This window comes from Hippichthys cyanospilos, chromosome 4 (assembly GCF_059441005.1).
Source record: "Hippichthys cyanospilos isolate Australia breed blue-spotted pipefish chromosome 4, RoL_Hcya_1.0, whole genome shotgun sequence".
Taxonomy (NCBI): Eukaryota; Metazoa; Chordata; class Actinopteri; order Syngnathiformes; family Syngnathidae; genus Hippichthys; species Hippichthys cyanospilos.
Genome location: NC_142372.1, coordinates 13976936 through 13998283, shown reverse-complemented (window position 1 = coordinate 13998283; position 21348 = coordinate 13976936). Strand labels below are relative to the sequence as shown.

The following is a 21348-nucleotide window of genomic DNA, read 5'->3' as shown; positions in this document are numbered from 1 at the left end:
TTTGCATTCATGGTTAAGATTTTGCGGTTAATTCCTCATTAAATGAGAAATGGTTTCGTCCTGTAAGACTGTGACTCGTTTGGCTGATAGAATGTTTCATTTCCTGGAGAAGATTGATGTTTACCACATCCTTTGACTTGGTGTTGCTGTGTCAGCTTAGAGTTATTTTTGACCGACTGACGAAAGTTAAGATGCATGGACAGGTGGACAGCCTTTGTGGACATTATTTGTATATAATTTGGATTGTCAAAATAAACACCTAAAAAAGGAATAGTAAACGAGGTAAAAACGCATCAGGACACTAAATAAAACCATCATGATAGAGTGTTTTATTGATTTAATATGCACAATGTAACATCTGCAATTACATGATAACACTTGTTGGGTACGTGGACAATGGTTGGAATGGAGACATTTTCTCTTGTCAAAACAGAGGAATCATAAGCTTTCCTGGAATCGCTTTCAGAACCTCATCACACTCTGAACCTGCTCCTCTTTTAAAGTCTTGCTCCACAAGTCTCTTAAGTAATTTGAAAGGCTCCATAGCTGTCATTTTTGTTTCTCTTCTACTGTATAGCTAGCTTTTAGTATTAAAGAACATTAAAAACAAACAAATGAGAAAATGTAGCAAGTGAAAGTGAAACATCCTGCTACAATATAAATGGTTCATTCTGATCTGCATAACACCTGTTAAATTAAAGCACATCTTTTATTTTTTGATCGACTGTGGGTGGTACTAACAAGTCCACAACATGTTTATTATTATGGTTTGTTGTTGATAAACGGGATACAAGGATTTACCTTGTTATCATCTTGGATATACAGTATTTATGTTTGTGAAGTTGAACATGCTGTCACAGAACACAAACACTGTTGCGTAAGACACACACACACACACACACACACACATTCCAGTCAGATGAACTCACAACATTTGTAAATCAGTCATTATTTGTTTTGCTATTTTAATATTTGTTTTGCACTCGTATAACATGTCAACATGATTAGTGCCTATAACACACTGTTATCTCTTCTTCCTCCTCCCCATCATTTTAAATCTCAGGCAAAATAAGCCTTAATTGAAACTAGTTATCTAAATGTGTCTTGTGGCATTTCCTTTCAGGCAATTAGATAAAGATATCCTGATTTCAGAAAGTAAAAGTTTCCACTGAAGATGCTCACGTACCGGTACTTTTTTTTTTTTTTTATTACAAGAATACTTCAGGAAACCATGACGCAATCAGTAGGCTGAGCTCAGTCTGGGAAGTGTGTGTATGTGAGTGTGTGAGTGCGCATGTGTCAGGCATTTGAACTCAGTCGTCAGCCCTAGAAAGAAGTGTTTTTGTTCTCTTTTATTGTTGCGGCCCAAAACTGAGAATGGCTTGGACTCTCTTCATTGCAGCTTGCTGCCTCATCGCCTCACAAGCAGAAGGTAATCTGGAATTACTACTGATGACAATGACAATGGATGCTTTTATTTTGCACTCAAATTTAGTTTTAACAGGCAGTTTTCCGGTACAGGTCAGGGTCCTCTTCTGTGTGTCTGGAGTTGACATGTTAACATGAGCAGATGTCACTCACAAAAAAAAAAAAGAGGAAAAAAGTAACTTCAGTTGGTTAAAGTTCACAGTGAACATCAATGTCTCCTTTAACTTTATCCCTACCTTATTACTTTTAATATCTGTCTAAAAGATACAAAACAGATATTTACTGAACTGGTTTAATGTTTTGAGTCTTTGGTAAATTAGTTTTATTTATAAAAAAAAATGCTTTCCAGGAAAAAAAAACGTGTTGTCTGTGAAGGGGCAATAAAGAGTACATTCAAAATCATTTTCACACACTCTGAATTTCTGAATTCTCCCTTGATACAGGGTGGGCCATGAGTCTGCATAGAGGCTATTTGAAACAAAGAAAAAAGTCAAATGGAATATTTTAAAGTTTTCATGCTATTTGTTTTTGCATTTAAAATTCATGATAAACATATATTCACATGTAATGTTTTTTTCTGAGTTGAAGAAAAAGAAACCTAGATATTTTTTTGTACTTGTGATTATAAGTTTTTATATGATAAATATTTAATGTAATTTGGCTATATAATACATATATTAATTAGTCGATGAACCACTTAAAGGTTTTTACATGTTGTGTGCATGTTTTTGTCATGAAAAAATGGTTCTCAAGATTTTCTTGGCCGCTGTAAACTATTCCCCACTTTTCGATTGTTTATTGTAATTCATTTTGATTGTACTCATTATTATTCGTTATTTTCAGTATTCTTTGAACATTTAGTATGTGTTTTGTAAACTTAGTAAGAAAATACAACGGAAATATATTGATGGCCTGCACTAAAAAGATAAAATGATTTAAAGCTTACTTGTGGGAGGTCCAGCATAAATTGATCAGTCAGATCTGACATGATTGAACCCTCAGGTCATCACGGCGGGTTTTTCATTTCAACTCTGAGTTGGAGTGAACAAAAGACATTCCTTGATACACAATGTAGTCAGGTATAATGGTAATAATGCTATCCTCACTGTTTTGGACTAATCATGATATTGCTTTTCATTATATGAAAGCTGAAGACCTTCACACATATTGTATTGTTTATATCTCACACTTATTGACGTTTATCTACATAATTTTTCTGATTCCGAGCATTTATGTCTTTTCCCCAAATTCAATATTTTCCACCCCATAATTTCGAATTCATTCCCTATTGAAGCAGTTTCCCTCACTATTTATTTCATTGGCGTGTTCAGCTATACACATTTACACTATTCACATTTGAAATTGAAATCATTTATTTAACTGATAGTTCCCTATTCGTTACCAATGACACGTTCAATAAAACACATCACATTGTCAACATTTGAAAATCAAAATGCTCAGACAATTCAGTTCACCTGCCAAAAATTCACTTTCATCAAAATTATTTTCCCAAATAAAGTTTCCACAAAAAATCCATATTCATTCTCAATGACACATTCATTGAAAAATATTTAAACTGTTCCTTATACAAATGATAAACATTCTGCGCATCCATTTCACCTCAGAAATGATGTATTTTTGAAATCCCAAACTTTCCATGCCCAAGAAAAAATTCCACCCTCATTCCCGAAAGCGCAAAAAACACTCTCATTTCACATCATTCCTTCTTTCTATATCAGTCCAGTTGTTAAAAAAGTTTCAATTTTTTTATTCAGCATTTCAACTTTTCACAACTTTTCAACGTTTCACACACAATATCAAAAATATACAAAAAAAAATCAAGTCAACAAATAACTGATTTGCTCTATTTACTTTTTGAAAGTACATTACAGAAGAGCTCCAATGTATTGAGAAAACGCCATGTCGCCATAACTTCCTCTACCAGCGTCAACTGTTTCTTTGTCCTGTGTCAATCATGTCATAATATCCTGAAAACCCCACATTGCATTACAAAAATAACTTTTGAATATTTTATCCTTTTTTCCAGGCGCGCCGAGAACTGCTGTGTATAGGTTTGTCAAGTGTCGGCCTGAGGGCGGCCGTGCCAACTGCGTGACTCAACAAAGTCCACAGATGGAGTGGAGTCCGGACTTGCCGACAAAACTGCCATCTTCCAGCGCACAGTACCTGTAAGTATTTGTTAGTCTAGTGTTGTTATTGTGGTCGTAAATTGTTGTGACGTAGAATGGCATGGCATTATAGTGAGACGTGTATATTCTTATTGCTCTCGTTTCCTCTTTATCGTTCTTCTGAAATGACACAGATAGCATCAGTTTCTCACCTCCAAGGGAAATTATGACGCACACATCAAATCACGTTACATTTAGTTGCCTCGGTGTTGAAATCTGAAGTGTGTGCAAATATGGGTATATCTGTCATGGAAAATGTAAATTCCTATTGCGGCCCTCCAAGGTCTGTTTAGAGGTGAGAAGGTGAAGATGGTGACGTATTGTTTGGAGGTTTCAAGAGTTTTCAATCGAAGGTTATTGGCACCAGCTGTTCTCTCATCTGGCGTCGCATGAGGGGGTTTTTTCGAAACGCAAAGAGCTCGCACTTGTCAGCTCGCCTTGAACAGGAAGTCAAAGGGAAGCGTCGACAGGAAGCGGACTGTGACGCATGGTGGGCTGCTGCCGGACTATTGTTAAGTATGAAAGAATGCGGCGCACTTGAGTTTATTATGTTTGATTTAAAGTGGCAATGTGGCAACCTTAGATACATTGTGTTTTAGTACCAGATGAAAACAACAAAAGTGGCTTCATTCGTTCTTCATTTTCTTTAACAGATGCTGTTGTAACCATTTACTCGCTGCTTGTTAGGACAAGCAGTTAAGAAAATGGATGGATGAATGGATGTATTTGAGACGAGTTCCAAGTGCTGGCTGCGACCTTTAGTTTCAACTGCAGACACAGCTGGGTGCTTTGCATTCATGTGTTAGGCTGAATTTAAGATACTTCTGTTTTAAGCAAGGTCCTTTTTTACAAAGAAGGCATATTGCTCTACCTTGATGAAAGGTGCAGTTGGGGCATGTTTTGAAGTTAAATTTTTTGCGGGTACGATTGACCTATGTTTTTCAACCCCCAGGAACTCAAGCACGAGAAGCCGGATGCATAAAAACAGATTTATTCACGTATAAAGCATTAAGTTAGAGATGAAAATAAGATTAATGTGATTGGAAAAAAAATGCTTTAACTGTAATTGTAGGTACATTATCACAATAAATCTATTAACATGCCAGCCTTAATGTTATAAAGTATAAGAGTAGATTGAAAGTGGTGGTATTAAGTCTCATGTGTAAAGTAAAATGAATGACTTGTACACATCGTACGCAATTATGACCTCTTGCTGCGTAAACCGTTTTGTCAGTGAAAACACAGACAACAGAACTCTGACCAAGGTTGAACAATTGTTCACCCCCCCCCCCAAAAAAAACAAAACAAAAAACAAAACAACAATATTTCTACATCATTGATCAATTACTCTAAACAGGATAAATAGACCCCTCTTTTTGATATCTGACTGTCAATGCAATTTCCAGTGATGCCGAGCCCATGGAGGAAGAAGGTTCATCAAGCATGAGCGAGTCTGCTGATGTACAGCCCGAGGACGGTTCTGGTTACGAGGGTTCTGCTGGTCCATTCTGGATGGACTATTCATTTGATACGGCAACGGAACAGGAGATGGGCTCCGGCGAGTCCTTGACAAACCAACGTGGTGAGTTGCAAGACTATGGTCCTCTTCATTTGTGTACTTGAATAAAGCTGATCTCTGACCTGTCTGCTTCAAGCTGGACGAGTAGACTCAGAGGCCTTCAGGCGATTCCTCAGCAGTTCTCGGCAGGACCAGGACAAAGATGCTGAACGGGTTATGCGGGAGGACCATTTTCTGAAGTTGTAGAGTTGACGACCTGTGTTTTCCTTACTCTATCGCCATTGGAAAAATCTAAAACAATACCACATGGTGGCTACAATTGTATTGGCGCTGCCTCTGGCTAGATCTGTGCTTTATGAGAAAAATATAAATATATAATGGAATAAAAAATGCTTAAACTAATATTTTTTATGCAAGTGTAAGACCTGTTCCATATTATATGCAGTCTCCTTTAAAGCCTTTGTCACTTTACATTTACAGGCAAAAAAGATTGTGTAATAAAAGCTGTGCAAGACTTGACATCTTGCCCAAATCATCAAATTCCCTCAGGAAAAATAGGAGTTGAGTCATATTCAAAGTATGTATTTTGCGCGTAACGCTCTGTGTGTTTAAAGAAATATTAAATCCTAACAAATTTGTTTCATTGGTAGTCACATCTGTTTTTTATCTACTATATTATCCGTAAATGATCGATATTGTACAGTGACCCTTTTTTATGCGTGCTCCTCTTTCGTGCATGCTTCTCTTTTTGAGTGCTCCTTTTTACCTGTGTGCTCTATTTTTATTGTGCGCTTCTTTTTTATTGTATTCTTTTTCTTACATGCTTTTTTTATTCTGCGCTTCTTTTTTCTTGTGTACGCTTTTTTTATCGTGTGCTCTCTTGTAAGGTCTTTTTGCTTTTGATTACCTTTTTTGTATGCTTAGTTTTTTGTTTGTTTGATTTGCACTTCAGGGCCACCTTAATCTTGCTTATTCTCAATAAAGAAAAACATCTAAAGAGATACAACACATATTACAGGACTCTTGATAAATACGGATTAGAATACTTTGTTCACCACTGTGTAAACCACTAGTCACCCAAGCTACCCAAGCTAATTTCAGCAGGGAAAAATATGAGATAGAAAGTTATCTGTACTTTTTTTACTACTTGTTGAAGCAACAGATCAAAGAAAAGGCTAAAAGGCTTTTATTAAAAGTCACATTAAAAAAGATGACATTATATAGTATGAACAGAAATCCTTTGTCAACCTCTCTTTATGACCACGTCTATGAGCAAGTCAAACACAGTGCCAAGGTAGTGTGATTCAACAATAGAATACTAGATGTATGGTTGGATGCTTAGCGATGGGCTCCATGGTTTTTGAACGCTGAGAGCCAGGAAAATATCATCACATCATTGGATGCTATATACATTCATCACAATCTGCTCGAATATTTCTGTAATAAAATCTAAAAGCAAAAATAATAGCTGATCAACATTGTGTCATACCAGTAAAATAGTTTTTTTTTTTTTTTTATCAGAAAACATTAAACTAAGACAAATATGGAAAATAACCTATAGTAGTATATTAATAATTTCAGGTGTAGAATTATTTAATTCAAAATGTAGCCACTTGCCGACTTTCTGAAGAAAACTTCGCCATTCAGATCCTCCGCAGGCAATGGGAAGGCCAAAGGTAAGATTACCCGTATTAAACAGTGTGTTAAAAATGATTAAAATCCCAATGCAATCCTGTTATTTAACTTATTTTTATATATTTTATTTCAAACATAGAATTCTTTGTTGAATCACTGGACTGTATTTACTTTTGTATCAACAGGCTAGTAGCACAAAAGCTATGTAGCTAAATTTAATGTATTTGCCATTTTATGTTTTCCCTCCTATTACTTTATGATTCTGTTACTCCAAAGGCCCAAACACTTTTAACCAGCACAAAAAGTGACCTGAGATTGGCATTTCTGAGTACAGTTTAATAGATGTACAACTGCAAAGTCAAAGTTTGAAAAAAGTAATCTAAAATTTGTTTCCAGAGCGTTACAACAAGTAAATTAAAACACTAATAAAATAAAATAGAATGGCCCTATACAATAAGTAAGGGAATTATTAAAACGTTTTCATAACCAGAGATGTAAATGCAGTGGTAGAGTCAAATTATTCAGCACATTAAAAATCATAGAAATTAAGTGACTTTATCTGAGCCTGTGAGTGACACGCGGACTTACAAATGAATGAATGAATACAGTACAGTATTCATAATTCATAAACAAATGGGTTAACAGGCACACCTGTACTAGTCCAGCATCACGTGAGTGTTCCTACCCCGCCCACGGCCACCTGACTCGCGTCACGTGAGCGCATGTCTCGAGAGCGCGACACTCGTGTCATGCGCACGCGCATGGTCTTCAACTCACTCAGCGAGGCTAAGCTGTTAGCTTCCACTGTCTGCTAGGCGGCCGTGATGGTGAGTGGGAAAACGACCAGTGGGCTTTTGCTTTTCTGACCACATAACAGAAAAATATTTTTTATCGATAATATTGGAGCATGCATAAAGTTATTGTGGTATCGGCTGAACGCTACAGTTTTCCCTAAGCTGACAAGAAAAGCTAACAGTGCTACTGCTTGTCGAGTTAGCAAAGTGTGAGGCCGCCTGTGAAACGTTTCTTGCTTTGCAGTAATTCACTACGGATACTTAATTAGTTCGGGGTTGCATTGCCCAAGTGTGCTTGCTAATGTCTCTTGGAGCTGATGAAGATTTTACCTGTCAACAAGTTGCGTCGAATGTCGCAATGACAGATGGGTTCGCTCTTCCGATTTAGAATGTAGACGCCTTTTGACTAAGTCTAATGTGCATCCTTAAAAAAAATCCCCGCTGACTTCGTTGAAGTTTATTATTATTACTAACATCGTTGTTAAATACGTTCCAAAATGTTTCATGGACCTTTTTGTTAGCTTTTGGAATAACCACGCCCCCTCCCACTCCCCCCTGACCGATTGTAGACTCCTGACATCCTGGTGACACATTGAATGTTTTGTGAGTAAGAGGGCTGCTGCTAACTAAGTTAGTGTGTGGTAATAATGCATATTTTGTAGTTGTTGCCAGGATGTAAGTTGATAGGAAAAGTGTGACTTCACACACCTGTCAGCAGATGTGGTGACATGCACACACCCACTCTGAAAAGAAGAGCATTGTGTGTCTGTCAGAAGTGCAATTGGACCTGCTAATGTTTTCAAATGCTGTAGGCATGGCCCCAACTGCCAATTTAATACCACAACTCCTGAAAAAAGTAATGCAACTTTGTCTACATCCCAATGAATATGCATTTGCATAAAGCCTTTCTGTTGCTGAAATATGTTCCTTCACCTTAAGGTACTTCCAAGCGGCCACACATGCACACTTCTGACATGATGTACGACTACCTAGCTAGCTACATTTGCAAAGTTGTCCAGATAACCACTCAAGCAGGGGTGTCCAAACACAGCTCTCAAGGGCGGTTATCCTGCATGTTTCCAGGTTTATTTCCCCAAAACACCTGATTCAAATGATCAGCTCGACAGAAGGCTGATAATGATCCTTATCATTTGAATATGGTATGTTCTTGCACTAAAGCAAATAAACCAGGAAAGCTATGAATGAAAAACACTTAAAGCTTATTGCCACAATTGAATGCATAGTTCTCAATCTTTGAATGTGTTATCTATATTGTCACACATATTTCAGCAGCGAAAATGATGTTAACCTCTTGCTCATGTATCCTTCATCCAGCAGCTGAGCCACTCGCTATTCTGGTTTTTATTTTACAGTGTCACTGCTAACGTTGTGTGCTTTACTTGCAGAGTTTCCTGGGGGGTTTGTTTGGGCCGGTGTGTGAGATTGATGTCCTACTCAATGATGCAGAGAGCCGGAAGACGGCTGAACTCAAGACAGAAGATGGAAAGCTGGAGAAACATTATATGTTCTATGACGGAGAGTCTGTGTCTGGAAAGGTAATGGGATCTGCCATGTGACTTTGGTTTTTTTTTAAGTTCATGCTAAGTCACTCTCAAATTCGAGCCATGCCGCATTGCCATTCAAAGCAAATGTCAATAATGTCTTATTTTGTTTATACTGTATGTTGATGTCACTCAGTGGAAGAAAATACTCAGGTTATAACATTTAAATTAGCAATTATACATACCAAGGTTATTTGTTGCTTCACTTTTTAGCAAACCTGAACCGTTTGCCGTAATTCCCCAAAGTTAAGATGCACCTGTGTAGAGGGCGCACCCTTAATTTTGGGGTCAAATTCTGGTGTTTTTTATGTTACCGTGTGTAAGACGCACCAAAACTTTGGCAGCAATGGAAAAACTATTTTATTGTGTATATTCGCAACTTATGTGTTTGTTGCGTGTTAAGTTTGTTTTCCCACATTGTTAGCGGTCAGTGAAAGCCTCGCCAGTGTAAAGTTGTATGCGCTCGAAGCAGTTGTTTATTCTGTTTATCCTTCTCCTCGCTATGCAGCTGGAGTTCATTTAACCATAAATACCCTAAGTTGCGCAGCATCCGTGTTCCACCAAGTTTGAGATTGTGTGTAGATGCCAAAAAAACACAATTAGTTTATAGTCCATACATTGTCACTCTAGATCGAATCAGCTGGAGACATCTTAACTTTTGCATGATCCTCTCCATTTTAGTAATATTCCTGTGTGAACAAGGATGGCCTCAGGCGGTGGTTCATTCTGCTCGCTTCTTTTATTGAAATCAATGCCGTAATGACCTCAGCTAACACGAGCTGCTGTTAGCTGCAACAGACACTTGCTGCTAACAACTGACATTCGCATTCTAGCACGCACTGTTATGGTAATGATTGTATCCTATTAGACTTCATTTTTGGGAAAAAAGTGTGTCTAAAATTTGGGGTATTACAGTATTTTACCTAATCATCATAAAGTGTTTTATCCTTGCAGGTGAATCTAAATGTGAAGCAGGGAGGAAAACGACTGGAGCACCAGGGCATCCGCATTGAGTTCGTTGGACAGATTGGTAAGCACAAATTTTATTTTACTTGTCATGACCACTCACCCCGCCCCAGAAAAAAGACATGGTCGGATTTTGTTCTCATGAGAGTAAAGAAATTTGCATTAAGGAATAGATAACACAAATATAACACTTTCATTAATGGTTCAACCTAGTTTCCAATGCATTTTGTCAAAACATGATCGGGTGTGTTTGATCAGCCGTTCTGAAAGTAAATAAAAACTCTTATGAGAACAAATTGTATTAGTTTACTACAATTACTACACTTTTAACTTTCAAATGTAATAAACATTCAAGATGGACTCTGATGGTTTGTAGCTTAAGACAGCAATTTCCTCCTCTTGTTTTCAGAGCTGTTCTCGGACAAAAGCAACACGCACGACTTTGTGGATCTGGTGAAAGAGTTGGCATTGCCAGGAGAGCTGACCCAGAACCGTAGCTACGACTTTGAGTTCATGCAGGTGGAGAAGCCCTACGAGTCGTACATGGGTGCTAATGTCAGGCTAAGGTAATGTTGGGGCACCATTAGGAGAAATGTTTTCTTTTCTAAAATATGATGAAATGATTGATTCATTTTTGATGAATTTATTTCTAACGAATTTTTCGTGTTGGTGTAGGTATTTTCTCAGGGTGACAATAGTTCGTCGACTGTCAGATCTAGTGAAGGAGTATGAGCTGATTGTGCACCAGCTGGCCACCTACCCAGATGTCAACAACTCCATAAAAATGGAGGTCGGCATAGAAGACTGCCTTCACATTGAGTTTGAGTACAATAAATCCAAGTAAGACATGTGCCGCTAGACTCTCTCTATGGTTAAGAGTTTATTTGTTTTTCCTAAACAACCTCTGTTCATGTCATCCATGTCATCGCTAGGTATCACCTAAAGGATGTCATTGTTGGGAAGATTTACTTCTTGCTGGTCAGGATCAAGATCCAGCACATGGAGCTGCAACTCATCAAGAAGGAGATAACAGGCATAGGTGAGAATTCAAAATCAGGTTAAAAACAGCAAAGCATTTTGTCTGTCTTCTCTCCACTGAGCATAATGTTCTTGTTTATCCTTGCAGGTCCCAGTACGACCACAGAGACGGACACAGTTGCAAAGTATGAGATCATGGATGGAGCACCGGTTAAAGGAGAATCCATCCCTATCAGACTCTTTCTGGCAGGTAACGTGGCTGTATTCTTCTACAAGGGATAGAAAACAAAAACTTTTTGGGCTCCATCCTATATAAATGCTAAAAGTTCTGTCATCTTTACTTTGTATAAATTCTCATATTTTTCCAGGGTACGACCTGACAGCCACCATGCGGGACGTCAACAAGAAGTTTTCTGTGCGCTACTTTCTGAATCTGGTGTTAGTGGACGAAGAAGATAGAAGATATTTTAAGCAGCAGGTAACTGAATCACCTGCGCTTTTTTTCCATCGGTCACCCCGGTCTCCCTCATTGCATTTGTGTCCTCAGGAGATTGTTTTGTGGAGGAAAGCTCCCGAGAAGATGAGAAAACGAAACTTCCACCAGCGCTACGAGTCCCCCGATTCTCAAACTCAGCCTGTTAATGCCGAGCAGCCCGAGATGTGAAGGCAAGCGAGGCCATGAACTAAAAACCAACACACGCACCCGGACTCTCGCTGCTGAGTCAAGAGGTGTGACAGCAAGCCCAAAGTCTGCTTGGACTTTATACATGAACACACACACACAATGACATATTTGTCACTTTAGCTGCAAACATGAGCTGTCCTTCGGCCGGCATACCACTGCACTTGTTTTGAACACACGTTGTGTTGGATGCCTGAACGACACGCCGAGGTGAAAAAGTCTTAAGAAGACGGCAACAACATACACAATTTTGCTAACAGGATTTCATTCGGTCGTACCATCGTTTGTTGAACAATCAACTAATACGATACCTTCATTTCCTATCTGATGGACACGCGCACTGTGCTTTCTTATAAGAGGTGACTTTTGAGCCATCATGACACTACAGCTCTCTTGGTGAGTCATCTAGAGACATACTATCAATAGTAAGCCTATCTTGTCAAACAAGCTGCTCTTTGGAGTACACATTCACCTGTGTTTGAAACTGAAAAAATCCCATCGTTTGCTTAATTCTGAAATTCTTTAACAATTCTTTATAGATTACCACATTTCAAGGTTTAAAGATATTTAATGCCAATTCCACAGTTTTGGGTTGATGTCTGGAGTTAACATCAGAATATCCACTGATGCCATTTGTTGGGACACTTTGGTCTGTGTCTGCTCTCCACCTACACAAAACTGGAAGTCTTTTATTTTGTGTAGGTCTAATGTATTTCGTTTAGCAAAATTCAATGTAATCATTCTGCTCAAGTTTGCTGTCGTAAGCAGTGCTCATTGTCTACCACCGTATTTCACGGTGATGCATTAAGATATTTCGACGGTTATGATGTCAGCAAACCCATGTAATGGGGAATTAGCCCATAAGCTCTGTTGCACAAAGGTGCTAAGTGTCCACTTTATCTGCAATGGGAAACATAATTGCCATTTATATACTGTATTACATAATGTTAATTGGTATTATTTGTATTTGTCTCATCTGCAAAGTCATGACTCCACAAGTTTCATCGACTTTGAAATGCTCATACCCACAGTGGAGCTTATGTCTCTACTCAAACAGTTGAATGTGAATTGAATTCCTAAATTTGGGAACTGTTCATGTGCAAGGTTTTTTTTTTTCCTGCTGGCAGATTCCTGTCTTTACTGTTATGTTGCCTGTTTGTCTTTTAAATACTTGCAAAGGTAAAGAAACCACTCCTCACTTATTTGCATGGTATCTTTTCACAGCAATGAACCATAACAACTGTATGTGTGTATGTACAGTATATACATTAAACCCTTAAAATACTAAAAATGGAACGTGAATAAAACAAATTTATATTGACAACAGACCCCTAAGTGTATTTTGTATTTCTGGTTTCATTGTCATGATTTTGTTTTTTAAGCTTAGCATTATTTACTAAACATTCACACATCTGAAATGTTAATAAATTCTAAAATTCAAACTGCTGTAATGTAAATTGCATTTTGGTCGCGTAACGTCCCGCCTTCTTTTGGAGATCCTTAATAGTAATCCCATTGGCTGTGTTGTATGGTTACCTCATTAGAAATTCATAAAGTACGGGATCTATCTAGCTATGCCTACATATAAAAGACTGTAATTATATAGAGTACCAGTGCAAAACTCAACACATTTCCGTATGTGAGTACATCTAAATAACTTGAGTCTAAAAGAAACAGTTAGTTATATTGAGAAAATATTTTGATGATATCATTTGCCACTATTTTTAACACAGGCATATTTGTGGACATCCACGCAAAGAACGGTCCTGTCCCGCGTGGGCGCATAGCAGGAAGAGAAACGCGTGACCGTCCTCCAGTAAAGTTAGCGTTGTGTTTTCATACTTATACAACCATGGCGACTCGTTAATGTCGTGTTTTGGCACAGTCCCGGTTGGGTAGTATAAAATAGAGCGTGGCGAAAACCATGTCAGCGAACCGGTGTTTGCATTTGTTTTCTCGGCTTCGTTGCCATGTTAACACTCGATCAGCTCGTCTGGCCCGGAGCAACTGTCACGCGTTTTCTGGGTCTGTTTCACCAGGAGAGCACCCGACGTGTACCGTGTTTAGCAGCAGGCAGTCTTCATCTTCCAAACCTCCGGACACATCTCTTTTTGTCCCTCTCACGCTGAAAAATGACCCGTCTGCTGAAGGCAGTGTGGGAGCGGAGCTCACACAACCGCTGGATAAAAGTAAATACAATCTGAACTCAATTATTGTACTGGATGAAATATTAGGCCAATAGTTATTGCTGCGTCTTATTCTTTAGATGAAATTTTGAAAACTGTGAATCGGTTCTACAAGAAGAAAGAGATACAGAAGCTGGCTGCAGATAACGGACTGGATGGTGAGAACAATAATACTGATAAGATCCCTTCATCTAATTTTACTGCCCTTTTTTTCAAATATCAAAATATTAAACATTTTGACTCAAATGCATCCAAAACGATTCAATAGATGACTAATATGTGACATTTGTCAGCAGTAAAACGAATTTTCCCAAGTTGTTATCAAATTAATTTATGCCTGTTCTTCGTTAACTACGGAGAGTATGCTCATGATATAAACTTCATGTGGAATTTATACATAAATAGTTATTTAGAGGGAAAGTATGAATGCACACTTTGCTCTCTGATGTGTGTGTTTTTTTTAATGTTCATGTAGCACGACTGTTCCACCAAGCCTTTATCAACTTTAGGAAATATATCCTGGAGGCGACATCACTACCCGCTGATCTGCACATCACTCTCAGTGACATTTCTTGCGGAGCAGGTTTGTGCCATAATATCGAGAGAATGGAAAGAAGGAATGAGAAATTAACACTGACCATTTTATTTTTCTGTTGATGTCAAGGTCACATAGATGACATCTTCCCATACTTTATGCGACACGCCAAGCAGATCTTTCCAATGCTTGACTGTATGGATGACCTGAGAAAGATCTCAGACCTTAGGGTGCCTGCTAACTGGTAAACAGACACACAAAGTAAAAGGCAAAATGATGAATATTCTTGTGAAATTTTGACTGAATACATAAGCTATAACCATTGATATAAGAAAAAAAAATCTTGAAATGTTTTGCCCTGTCAATGGTGAATGAATTGTATTCTAATTTAGCACATTGCACTGTGTGTGTGTGTGTGTGTGTGTGTTTTCTTTAGGTACCCTGAGGCCCGTGCCATCCAGAGGAAGGTCATTTTCCATGCCGGCCCCACCAACAGTGGCAAAACTTACCATGCTATCCAACGCTACTTGGCTGCAAAGTCAGGTGTCTACTGTGGACCCCTCAAACTTCTTGCTCACGAAATCTTTGAGAAAAGCAACCAGGCCGTATGTATCTTCTTCTGTCTCACATATTAGGAATGTGCTTTGTATATGTGCTGATTGTCTATTTTCAGGGTGTGCCTTGTGACCTGGTTACTGGTGAGGAGAGGACGTTTGTGGACACGGAAGGTCGAGCCTCTGGTCATGTGGCCTGCACCATCGAAATGTGCAGCGTTACAACGCCATGTAAGTGTGTAATGTTTGTGTACAGACGCTTTTCTACAGTTCATGCACAATCAAGTTTATTGCTTGTGGTTACATACAGTATGTGTTCATTTCAAATGAACACCTAACCCTCAATGTAATCTTGCTAACTAAAGTGTTTTATTTCTAATAATAAATTATTTCATTTAAATTTGTCTTCAATTGTGAAGTCACTTGAATTTCTCAATGTTTTATAGATGAAATAGCTGTCATTGATGAAATTCAGATGATTAGAGATCCTTCACGGGGATGGGCCTGGACCAGAGCACTACTGGGTTTGTCTCTCTCACTCTCTCTCACACACATGCACATGCACACACACACACATGAACACACCCACAGTACTGGGCAACCTCCCCAAACAACCCTGCAAATAATTTGGTTCACAAAGTATCAACATTATTCACACACGCATTCAAAGGTTCACCTCGCTCACACAAAATCCAGCCCAACATCTGCTTTGCATTACTTTTAAAACATGTCCACCTTGATGTCTCAATTCGGTTTTGAAATGTTTGTTGATCAGGCTGTCATGCCTCACGCGCGTGTGTGTGTGTGCCTGCGTGCACACAGGTCTGTGTGCGGAGGAAATTCATGTGTGTGGGGAACCTGCAGCCATTGACTTTGTCAGAGAGCTCATGTACACCACTGGAGAGGAGGTGGAGGTGAGTTACATTGTACTCGATATATGATGTGTGCTACGTATTGTATACAATCACAGGAAATCTTCAGAATCTAAGACGAGCCAAAATGTAACGCCTTTTGATCCATCAATGCATTGATTTTCAATGGAACGTGATGGCATACTTAATCAATTGTCTCTTATTCCTTCCAGGTCCACACCTACCAGCGTCTAACTCCCTTCTCCATCCTGGATCATGCTGTGGAGTCTCTAGATAACCTGAGAGCCGGAGACTGCATCGTTTGCTTCAGTAAAAATGACATTTATTCTATAAGCAGGCAGATTGAAGCCAGAGGGCTGGAATGTGCTGTCATTTATGGGAGTTTACCTCCAGGTAAGTTTGTATGAGAGAGTTTTCATCCTCAGTTTTGTTTTTTTGTTTTTTTGACAGGCACAGACACGACATAGGTTTTTCCATTCTTTATGTCTAGTTAGAAAAACAGTTTTGTTAAGATTCAGCTCCTTCTTCAGGCACTAAACTCTCACAAGCAAAGAAGTTCAATGACCCTGACGACTCCTGCAAAATCTTGGTCGCAACAGATGCCATTGGGATGGGCCTTAATTTGTAAGTGCCATCTTATACTCACACTTCTCGAACATTGCACTATAGACTGATGCTGAATACAAGAGCTGTAAAAAAAATATTCTACATTTACAATCAGTTTTGATTGACCTTATTAGGTGTTCATTTAACAAGGCGTATTATTATTTTATCATTTCTTTCCCACCCTAAGTTGGTTAGTTACAATGAATTTATCAATTTATTGATTTAAAACATTTACCGCATTTCTCCGCGTACAAGTCGACCTCGCGTATAAGTTGACACCCCCCCCCCCCCCCCCTTTTTTAAACTTCAATTTGGGTGAATTTTACGTAAATGCAAGTAAGTATAAGTCTACCCATTAATTAAGTGGTTACACATGGCTGCCCAATTAAAACACACGTGTATGTTATTAACATGACAAAATTCTGGTACTTCAAATAAACACTAAATCATATATTAGAATTAACTGGTTATTATCTTTGCAAAGACCAAATTTTTGACAAAATTTTTGAGATTGTCCCACCTGAACACCTTGAATATATTTTAAATGGCAGCTACATTTTCTTTCATAGTGGAAAAAAACCAAAAGATTGATTTATAATTGACTGTGACCCAGAGTGAGTTTATTAGTTATTTAATTGCTTTTTTTCGTACTTTTAAAGAGAGTCATTAAAGTTTTGTTGGCTGCAACAAAATCTGAGGGGTGGGGGATGTATCGTGGTGATTGTTTTGTATAGCAGTGATTACATTTTTGGATGCATGTTTCTGCAAATAATGCTATTTTCATTCAGATTTGATTTGATACAATTTTTGGATGGATGGATGTGTACCTGTAGTTATCTGAAAGATATGCCTGTTTCATATGCATTTCGTCAGAACGCTTAAAAATGATAAACATCGATTTAGCCCACTGTTTTTCTCACCGACTCGATTTTTATCCTTTCAGGAGCATAAAACGCATCATCTTCAACAGTCTGGTGAAACCAAACATCAACGAAAAAGGGGAGAAGCATATGGAGACTATCAGCACATCCCAGGCTCTCCAGATTGCTGGGCGAGCCGGAAGGTCGGTCTCATTTTTGTTTTTCTCTTATGTCAGATCATAACTACATTTTCTGCGTTGCTGTCTCCTCTAGGTTCTCCTCCAAGTTCAAAGAGGGAGAGGTTACCACCATGCACAAAGATGATCTTCCAGTTCTGAAGGATTTACTTAGTCACAAAGTGGAGCCCATTGAGGTGGTCACGCCTAACTTGTCCCTGGCCCTTTCAAGAAATGATCACTATTTTAGTTTCATCTCAATTGTAAAGTGACAATAAGGCTGTATTTCTTTTTAGACTGCAGGTCTTCACCCCACTGCAGAGCAGATTGAGATGTTTGCTTATCATCTACCTGATGCTACTCTCTCTAACCTCATTGTGAGTAACTAATAAAGCATGAACTCAATTAACAAAAAAGCCCAAATTTTAGTATGATTTCATTTTTTTATTTTTATAATCTAACTTTGATTATTTTTTAACAGGACATTTTTGTCAGCCTGTCCCAGGTGGACGGCCTCTATTTTGTCTGCAACATTGACGACTTTAAGTTCCTGGCTGACATGATTCAACACATCCCACTCAACCTGAGGTCACGCTACGTTTTCTGTACGGCTCCCATCAACAAGAAACAGCCTTTCGTATGCACGTCTTTCTTAAAGGTAAACATGGTTAACAGACTTTTGATTTATGGGCATTTGCCAAAGTCATTCTGGTTTGAATCTGAATACAACAATAGGACATGAGCCACCCCCTTGTAAGACTTAAATTTGTCTTGCTGCTGGACTCCTTAAGCATCATCCTTCCACCAAAGCATTTTCACTAACATGATTTAAGACACACAGATCCATTTTAATCCTCCATTGAGTTTTTGCTAAGCATCCTTGGCTCCTTGAAAAAATCAAGTTTACACAGCCTGTTAAATGGCAGCTTTTGTGAGAAAAAGAAAGTGACCAAGATAAGTCATTAAAAAAAACTCTGGCAGGTGCTCGGCTGCTCTGATTTTACTTCCCAATTCTCTTTAAGTTCGCCCGTCAGTTCAGCCGGGATGAACCCTTGACCTTCGACTGGGTCTGTCGCCACATCAGCTGGCCTTTGGCCCCGCCCAAAAACATAAAAGACCTGGTTCACCTGGAGGCTGTTCACGATGTCTTGGATCTTTACCTCTGGTTAAGGTAATTTCCTGTTTGATGGAGTTAACCTTGAGAAGCTGTCATTTAATTTTCAGCATCATTGATATTTTGCTATTTGACAAGTGGTTCAATCCACTCAAAATTGGAACTACACAGAAGCAGTCAAAGGTTAGGAAATGGCTTGAAAGTAATTTGAACCATTAGCTGTTGATAATGCATAGCTATGAATTGAAAGATCACAGGTCATAAGGCACCATCCGTATCATAAACCTGACTGAGAAAAAAAAAGTGCCAAGCTGGGCTGTATTTGGTGGAACTTACTCATCAACCAATAAGAGCATTAGAGGAACGCTGTTATTTTATTTTTATAACTTATATGTGGCTTAATGCCACCTGAACTGTGGCAAACTGGTTAGCACGTCCGCCTGGTGGATTCGATTTCTGCTATGGCCCTCCTGTGTAGAGATTGCATATTTCCGCATATGCCATGTTCCCAGAAACATGCATGGTAGGTGTATTGTACACTCCAGACTGTCCTTAGGTGTGTATTTGTCTCTGTGTGCCCTGCGATTGGCTGGCAACAAGTTCAGGGTCTACCCCGCTTACCGCCGAAACACAGCTGGGATAGGCTCCAGCATGCCTGTGACCTGAGTGAGGAAAAAAATGGCTAAAATCCTACAGTTTTTATTGTCGTCATAATTCTTTAATCATGCTAACCCACATTGCTTCTCGTTCCAGTTATCGTTTCATGGACATGTTTCCTGATACTGCCTTCGTCCGAGAAATTCAAAGGGAACTGGATGCCACCATCCAAGAGGGTGTCCGGAATATCACGCGTCTCATCCGAGCCACAGACCCGGCCATCACCGGTCCCCTCCAGATGCAGGCAAATGACGTCCAAACCGGCGCCACCGGTAGCCGTTTGCCGGGGGTCCGGAGGAATCAGAGCACTCCCAGGCGCTCGGGACAGGCCATGGACAGCTCACTCGCTAACCGCCTGGTGCGAGACGGACTCTTGACGGCTGAAATGCTGCAGCAGCTGCAGAGGGAGTGGTCTAATGGACAGAAGAAGGAGTTCACCAACCACACTGAACTAGATGCTAGAAATCACAGTAACAGCAACAGAGACAATAAAAGGAAAAAAAGGAAATGAAGTATCGTGTAGGACATCATGCGGTCTGGACTTTTGGGGTTTTATTTTTAACTTTCTCTTTCGGGATAGAAAAGCACTGTGTAAGCTTTTATTAGGTAAGAAATGTGGAGCTTAATACCTCGCAATGTATAAAAGTTATGCAATCATGACATAATACAATATTTTGAAAAATCGCTCAATTGCAGGTCTTGTTTTGTATGCAAATCAACTATAGATTCAAACGCTTCAATTTTCAAGCATTTCAAGGTCATTTTCCATTTACCTCTGCTCTGATCTGGATGTGCACATCCTCTTTCCCAATACCAAGCTACACTTCAGAAACTCTACAGTGCAACCCTCCAAACAGCATATAGGTACTTTTCAGCTGGGAGCTCACAGTGCAAGAGCAGAGGGATGCTCTTGAGTGCTGGGGACTGAAAGAGGAGAATATGACCAGTGCATGAGCACAGACAGTATGACCAACAAGGTGAAGGCCTTGGAACTCAACAGTTGGACACAATTGGAGGGGAACTTTCCTAGGGTCAGCCAACCAGGCTGAAAGTTTATGTGTATTCCGACAACAAGTGCTCCCTCAGAACGAGTCTTCAACTCAGGTGGAAACATAGTAACTTGCCAAAGGGCTACTCTCAAACCAGATGATGTTGACGGATTAGTCTTCCCGGCTAAAAATTTGTAACAGTAATTTATCATAGTAATGTCTCCTTTTTGAAGTAAATAAAAGCTCAACAATGAACAAAAAATGTTTTAAAGCAGCTGTATTTTTCACTCAGGTTATAGACAGATCATACATTCATCCATATGAATTTATTTAAAAAAAAAAAAAAAGATTTTTGCCATATTACCCACTCCTAACGCTAAAAAGAAAAAAATGATGCCCTTTACCTCCCAAAACGGATTTATGACTTTTACTTTTAAACCATAGCTCCACAAGCTGTATAAAAGAGCTGTATAAAAGACGTCATGTGATTTTTATTTATTTATTTATTTATTTATTTATTTATTTATTTTCTACCCCAAAAAAGTCAATGCACTTCATAATACTGTATATTACTACGGTATTAGTTTGGGACTCTGTATGAGCACATCAACATCAAGAGAAACTGGAATTAGTTTACAAAAAAAAAGTGAGCTGTCTCTTGTTATGTCAGTTACATAATATCTCCACTAGAGGCCGTCAGTAATTACTACTAACAAGGCTATAGTCTCCTGCTGCGGTGTTGGGTTACCAAACCCTTTTTTTTCCTTGTGGTGTTGGTAACCAAACACTTTTTTTTTCTAAGAACATGTTGTATGTACCCAGACTTTTAACAACATAATCACCATCAAACCATTATTGGGTGAAGTATTAGACCTGTCACCAGAATTACACTATTGACAGGTTTGTTTTGCCCTGTAGGCTACTGGTCATGTTTGGTTACTTACACTATCAACATTCACTCGGGCTGCTTGTTCCCTGTCTACCTGTTTGCCGCTCTAGGAGTCCAGCAAGCACCTCCACACACATCAGGGGTGTGACGCCATCCG

The 21348-nt window shown here is 39.0% G+C and overlaps 3 protein-coding genes across 5 annotated transcripts; all 3 read left to right on the top strand.

The window, feature by feature from the left end:
• Nucleotides 1-1263: 1263 nt before the first annotated feature.
• srgn (serglycin) lies at nucleotides 1264-6148 on the top strand. The gene is made up of 4 exons (XM_088413172.1): nucleotides 1264-1432; nucleotides 3476-3617; nucleotides 5024-5199; nucleotides 5273-6148. The coding sequence occupies exons 1-4, from the start codon at nucleotides 1378-1380 to the stop codon at nucleotides 5380-5382; spliced, it is 483 nt and encodes a 160-aa protein (XP_088269298.1). The 5' UTR covers nucleotides 1264-1377; the 3' UTR covers nucleotides 5383-6148.
• A 196-nt stretch (nucleotides 6149-6344) lies between these two features.
• Nucleotides 6345-13081, top strand: vps26a (VPS26, retromer complex component A). 3 transcript variants are annotated; one of them, XM_088413169.1, is made up of 9 exons: nucleotides 6345-6430; nucleotides 8972-9121; nucleotides 10082-10157; nucleotides 10503-10659; nucleotides 10769-10933; nucleotides 11026-11132; nucleotides 11220-11321; nucleotides 11440-11549; nucleotides 11619-13081. In XM_088413169.1, the coding sequence occupies exons 1-9, from the start codon at nucleotides 6347-6349 to the stop codon at nucleotides 11733-11735; spliced, it is 1068 nt and encodes a 355-aa protein (XP_088269295.1). In that variant the 5' UTR covers nucleotides 6345-6346; the 3' UTR covers nucleotides 11736-13081. The 3 variants fall into 3 exon arrangements, with proteins under 3 accessions (XP_088269295.1, XP_088269296.1, XP_088269297.1); XM_088413170.1 differs by lacking the exon at nucleotides 6345-6430 and adding an exon at nucleotides 6466-6812; XM_088413171.1 differs by lacking the exon at nucleotides 6345-6430 and adding an exon at nucleotides 7467-7598.
• Nucleotides 13082-13537: 456 nt separating this feature from the next.
• Nucleotides 13538-20005, top strand: supv3l1 (SUV3-like helicase). Its single transcript, XM_088413270.1, has 16 exons — nucleotides 13538-13942; nucleotides 14020-14097; nucleotides 14415-14522; nucleotides 14604-14718; nucleotides 14911-15079; nucleotides 15148-15259; nucleotides 15475-15552; nucleotides 15851-15942; nucleotides 16113-16293; nucleotides 16431-16524; nucleotides 17450-17569; nucleotides 17640-17739; nucleotides 17839-17919; nucleotides 18024-18200; nucleotides 18565-18713; nucleotides 19410-20005. Exons 1-16 carry the CDS (start codon nucleotides 13678-13680, stop codon nucleotides 19822-19824), a joined length of 2334 nt encoding a protein of 777 aa, XP_088269396.1. The 5' UTR covers nucleotides 13538-13677; the 3' UTR covers nucleotides 19825-20005.
• The last annotated feature ends 1343 nt before the right edge of the window (nucleotides 20006-21348 follow it).